The sequence below is a fragment of the Poecilia reticulata genome, unplaced genomic scaffold (genome assembly GCF_000633615.1).
Source record: "Poecilia reticulata strain Guanapo unplaced genomic scaffold, Guppy_female_1.0+MT scaffold_233, whole genome shotgun sequence".
NCBI classification, from domain to species: Eukaryota; Metazoa; Chordata; class Actinopteri; order Cyprinodontiformes; family Poeciliidae; genus Poecilia; species Poecilia reticulata.
The window spans coordinates 146571-151773 of record NW_007615027.1 but is presented as its reverse complement, the minus strand read 5'-3'; the positions used below and the strand labels follow the sequence as shown (position 1 = coordinate 151773).

At 44.3% G+C, this 5203-nt stretch overlaps 1 protein-coding gene across 2 annotated transcripts in view; it reads right to left on the bottom strand.

Annotated features, from left to right (window-relative positions):
* pltp (phospholipid transfer protein) overlaps window positions 1–5203 on the bottom strand; it is a 19318-nt gene that overhangs the window by 3791 nt on the left and 10324 nt on the right. For both annotated transcript variants that reach the window (XM_008402485.2, XM_008402486.2), the window contains exons 3-11: window positions 2701–2800; window positions 2491–2619; window positions 2237–2392; window positions 2054–2117; window positions 1754–1909; window positions 1508–1684; window positions 929–988; window positions 684–848; window positions 464–531 (exon numbers count right to left, since the gene is read on the bottom strand). In XM_008402485.2, coding sequence (XP_008400707.1) covers window positions 464–531; window positions 684–848; window positions 929–988; window positions 1508–1684; window positions 1754–1909; window positions 2054–2117; window positions 2237–2392; window positions 2491–2619; window positions 2701–2800 — 1075 coding nt within the window. The remainder of the gene's footprint in view (window positions 1–463; window positions 532–683; window positions 849–928; window positions 989–1507; window positions 1685–1753; window positions 1910–2053; window positions 2118–2236; window positions 2393–2490; window positions 2620–2700; window positions 2801–5203) is intronic.

Sequence of the window (5203 nt, the reverse complement as noted above, 5' to 3'; positions counted from 1 at the left end):
CATGCTAGCCTAGCGCTAGCAGCAGAAATGGCTCCTGGTCTTTAGCCTAAAGAGAAATCCTCCAACCGCTAAAATCCTCCATCTTGTTTCCATCTGGTGAAGAAGGAAGTTGCTCTCAGTGTCTTCAGAGGTTTTTGTGTCGTTTCCTTCAGTGGTTCTTGGTGCAGCGCCCCCACAGGCCAGGAGGGGAACAGGTTGGTTTGACTCAGAGCAGCTGGAGGTGGAGCAGATGTTCTGGGTCCAGTAGAACCGGGTCGACCAATAGAAACACTAGGTGGAGCTGAAGCTGCTTCAAATCAACGTTTATTTTCTCACTTTCTGAACAGAGTTTTCCGGAGTATTGGAGGAAACAGCCCAAGTGTTGAACCAGATGTGACTTCAGTTTGAGTCCAGAACCAGGAAGGGTTTGCGGTTTAAGTCTAGATCTAGGATTGTGTTAAAGGGATGAAAGTGAAACCTTTACCTGCGTAGATCAGCGTGTACAGCCAGACGTTTTCCTCTCATGGAAACTTTTGCATTAAACTTAGCTTCCTGCAGAGAGAGAACATAGCTGTCTTTGAACCAGTGCCATTTAAATTATTGTTCAGCCCGGTCCAGTAAACTGGGAGTTCTACTGGGCTGCAACCAGTCAGACTCAGGGATCCAACAATATCAGACCCAATGTAGTTGTGTGTGTTTGGTACCATGGTCATACTGCTGAGCTGGACCGGAGGTTGGCCTGGAGGCAGAACCATCACCTTGACGATGGCTGTCATGACAACGGTGGCACCTGACGTTTTGATGGAGGTTTTTGGTGGCGAGTTGACAGCAAGCTGCAGCGACAGTGGTGCATCCACCAGAGCTGGGTTCTGACGGAACACCATCAAGAACATCAGGAACTACTGACTACTACAACGACTGGTTCTGATTGAGTTCTGGTTCTGCTGACCATCATCATGATGGTTCCAAAGTACGTCGTCCTCAGCAACACCTCCAGATCTTTGGGCATCTGAAGGAAAAACAGGCACAAGTTCAGTCTGGGTATCTTTGAATGTTGATTGACTGTTTGGCTGGTTGATTAGTGATTGATTGGCAGGTTGGTTGTTGTATTGGTTGGTTGGTTGATTGAGTTAAAGAAAAAAACTGGATCTAAAATGGACATGGCAAGAAGAGAAGACATGTCTGTTCTGTGTGATGGGCTGAGGATGACCAACCACAGCTCCTCTCAGAGGTCATTTTGAGGTCATTCCAGCTTTTCTCTGGGCTCACATTGAGGAGCTGGGAGCTAAAAGACCCGAGGATCAGAAACGTTTCCTTTGTCCTTCAGGTGAATTGTGGATGTTGGTTGATAAGATATTAAAGTTCTTCATTAGGAGGAAGGTTTCTGTATTTTTGTGAAGAGTAACTCTCTGACTTCAGATTTGAATCTGTTCGGCCCGTAAAGAACTTTAATTTCTATCTCTGAATCTTAGTGGCGCCTTGAGGTTCTGGATGGGTCGGGTCCAGTGACCCGTCTGTTCTGGTTCACCTTCTCGTTGACGATGTGCATTTGGAAGATCCCAGCAGAGTAGTAGGCGAACATCCCGCTGTCGAAGAAGAACTCGGACAGCGCGAGGTAGACCATGCGGTCGTACTCCCTGATGATCGGCTCCACCGCGTAGTTCACCAGCGGCTGGTTCTGGTTGGACAGGTCAAAGAACATCCCCTGCAGAACAGGCGCGCCATTGGTACCAGCTCTGACCCGGTTCTGTCCCAACATGGCGACAAGTCCTACCCTGAAGTTCATGTCAAGGCTCCGCGACGTCACCACGGGATCGCTGATCAGAGAGTAGTCGATCCCGATGTAGTGATCCACTTCGCTCCGCACCGGGATCGTCTCCAGCATGGCGTTCACGTGAACCAGAGCAGCGTGGTTCAGCGCCGGGCAGATCTGCCGTGGAAACGCACGAGTTCAGAACCAGAAGACCAGGTCCGGGCCAAAGCCAGATCCTGGTCTGAACACCCAACATAACCCAAGCCAGGATGCGGTTCTGGCTCTGATCAGAACTGGGACCGGATCAGAGAGTCGACCCACCTGTTGGTTGAGGAAGAATCGCATCCCGGTGGTCAGAAATCGGGCCAGGAAGTCATAAATTTTCCTGAAAACAGAAGTTCCTGGTTAGGTCACGTGCCAGCCTGACAGCTATTTCCTGTTATTGATCAGTGATTGGCTGATCGGTTCTGGGTCTGGGTATGCCGGTCTCTGATTGGGTTGTACCCGAGCGTCCCGCTGAACTCCGCCCTCATTTTCTTGATCTTGGCGTCACAGCTGATGTTGTTGATCTTCAGCCGCCCTCCGTCGTCTCGGATCAGGTTCACGGCCGTGTTGATGTTCACGCCGTCGGCCGATGCGTTGATGTTCCCCGTGTCGTAGCTGAAAAATCAACCAGCCCGCCATGTTTTCCAACCATTTCAACTTAAAAAGACACATCAGTTTTCTCCCAGCCCTAACTGTTGGAAGCATCATCTCACAAGAACCAGTAGAGGATCCGGCGCTGGAAGCTCAGAGCGATGGACGAGTTCTGAACGTCGAACAGCAGACCGACGTCTGGGAGAAACTGCAGGTCCGCATGGCTCAGGTTCAGTTCTGTGATCTTCACACTGAGCAGAGAGGAAGACATAATGAATCGGGTCATAAGCAGCGCCTCGGCCCGGCCGGACAGAACCGGCAGCAGAACTCACTCTGTGATGGTGTACTGGAACCGGCCCTCAGTCCCCTTCATCTCCGGCATGCTGATGTTACTGAGCTCCTCTTCCACAAACCTCTGAGTCTCGATCTTTACTGGGGAAACACACACACACACACACACTGTTACACATCGTGCCCCCTAAGGGGGGCGCCGTGCCTTTCCCGGGGGGGGCGGGATGGATGAATGAAAAAGAAAGAAAAAAACAAAACAATGATGAACGCTGCGTGTCCCAGGTGGGGTGTGGGGGGTTGAAGAGTATAACAGGGAGTCTCTAAGAGTCTCTCCGCCCCCTGCCCCCCCACCCCGGTCACAAACGTCGTTTCAGTCAGAAGACCAAAGTCTAACTCTCCCTATCGTAATCCACAGGGGGGCCAGCAGGAAAAGTTTGGGAACTGCTGTTATAAGTGAAATAATCTCCCAGAGGAACTTGTTCTTTTTATTAATATGATGTAAGAAAATAAAAATCAACTTCTGGCTCGTTGTAGTTTCTTATCCTCCCGGATTCAATGCTGCCATTAGTGGAAATACAAGCCACACAGTTAACATTCAGCTCCACGTCAAGCATTTTCAGGGTTTATTCCAACATTCAAAAGTATAAATCACACCAACACAGACCCTCATTTACCTGAGACTAATAGGATGAGGGAAAAATGCAAAGACGTCTTTGGAGAGTTGCAAAAGCAAATCTGATTGGCTCCTCTGGGGCCCTTTTATTGAAAAGGGTGTTTCCTTTGTCTTAATTTATGCGACTAAGACGTGTTGTTCTCCTTGTATGGATAGACCCAGTTTCACATTACTCAGTTTGTTCAATTTGATTACCTTCTGAGATTTAATTTCAAGGCTTCTCTATCTAGACAGAGATATCTAGATCATCTAGAAAAGCTCTTCTCATGGCAGTTTGAAATGTGATGTTACTCCTAATTCCTGGTTGGAACAAAACCTCTCGTCTTTCACCAGAGCTCGACCAAAAGCTAACCTGTCTTAGCCCCGTTTTGCTTCCCGTCATGTAATTCAGATCAGATGTTAAACTGACATGAAACCTGGTTCACGAAGTGGCTCAGAGCTTCTGCTTCCTCCTGGACTCCATGTAGTTGTTACTATACAACGACTTCAAGTCATGTTAGTTTCAACTAAATAGTATTCTACTAACTAAACTGCAGTTATTGTTAGTTTTGTTTGTCCCTGGTGTCTCTGAGGGAGATGAGCTTAGACGTCTCCTTGCTGCCTTTAGGGTCAGAGTTAGGGTCAGGGTCAGAGTTAGGGTCAGGGTCAGGGTAGGAACAGCAGGTGCACGGTCCTTCCCTCTCCACGTCCCAACACTTCGGCCCCCATTGTATCCATGTCCTTCGTGGTATCCGTCATTGTCCCAATCCTTTCTTCTCCACATGTTTTTTTTCTGTTTTGCCAAGTAGCCTTTATTTCTTAATCAATCATCTTTATGTGTTGTCTTATATATAATAAGGGTATATTTTTATTTATTAAGTTTTGTATCTTTATACTTTTTTAGTGTTTTTATAGTTTTATAATTTTTTTTAGATTTTTTAGTTTTCCACAAAATGAGCTAAAATGAACTAAATTTTTTGTAAAAAAAAAAAAAATTAAAATAAAGAAAAAATAAGGGAAAGTATGTAGAAAAGTTTTTAAAGAATGATTTGTAATGAATTTCTTTATTTGTATTTCGAATAAGAATTTGTGATTATTTATGACGTGCCCTATCGCGACGTTTCAACAGTTTTCCTGTTTTCTTCCCTATATATAGTCTCCTCCTCCACAGGCTCCTGCCACTTCGTTGGCCTTCGTTCCACCATGCTCTCTTAACAACTTATTGTAAATCTTTCTTTTTTTGTATTTAACATTGATTTTCTCAAAATTAATGTCATTCCATGAATTGATTCAATTGATCTTTATATAGGAATTATTTTTTAAAATTATTTTAAAGAGGTTTTAAATTAAATCATCATACTTAGCTGTTAAAGGAAAATGAAAAGAATTGAGTTTTAAAAGACATAAAGGTCAAAGAGGTTAGGTTTAGGGAAAAGCTCTAGGGTAAGGTATAGAGAAGTAAGTTAGAGGAAAGGGTAAAGGTCAAAAACAGGTTAAGATGAAAGGTCAAAGGTCAGTTAGAGAAGATGTTGGGTAAAATAAATTTTTGGTTCAAATAAAAGGGAAGAGAAAACATTTTTTTTAAATTGATATAGTGTAATAAATTTCATGAAATAACCTTTTTCTTGTAAACTAAGGTTTACTCCAATCCTCTCTTTTTGTTATGTTTTCTTTCTCGTTTTATTTTTTGTTTAATCCCGTAGGACTCTTTGTGTTGAGTAAGTAAATCCGTCTCCTCTCCCATTTTTTCCTTTCTGTGTCCGTCCAGGACGGATCACTTTGGAGGCCTGAAATTTTAACCGAATCCCAGTCAAGACTAATGAAATGTTTAACCAAATCTGTGTCTGTTTCTTTTTTATTTTTTTTTTTTTTTTTTTTTTTTTTTTTTTTTT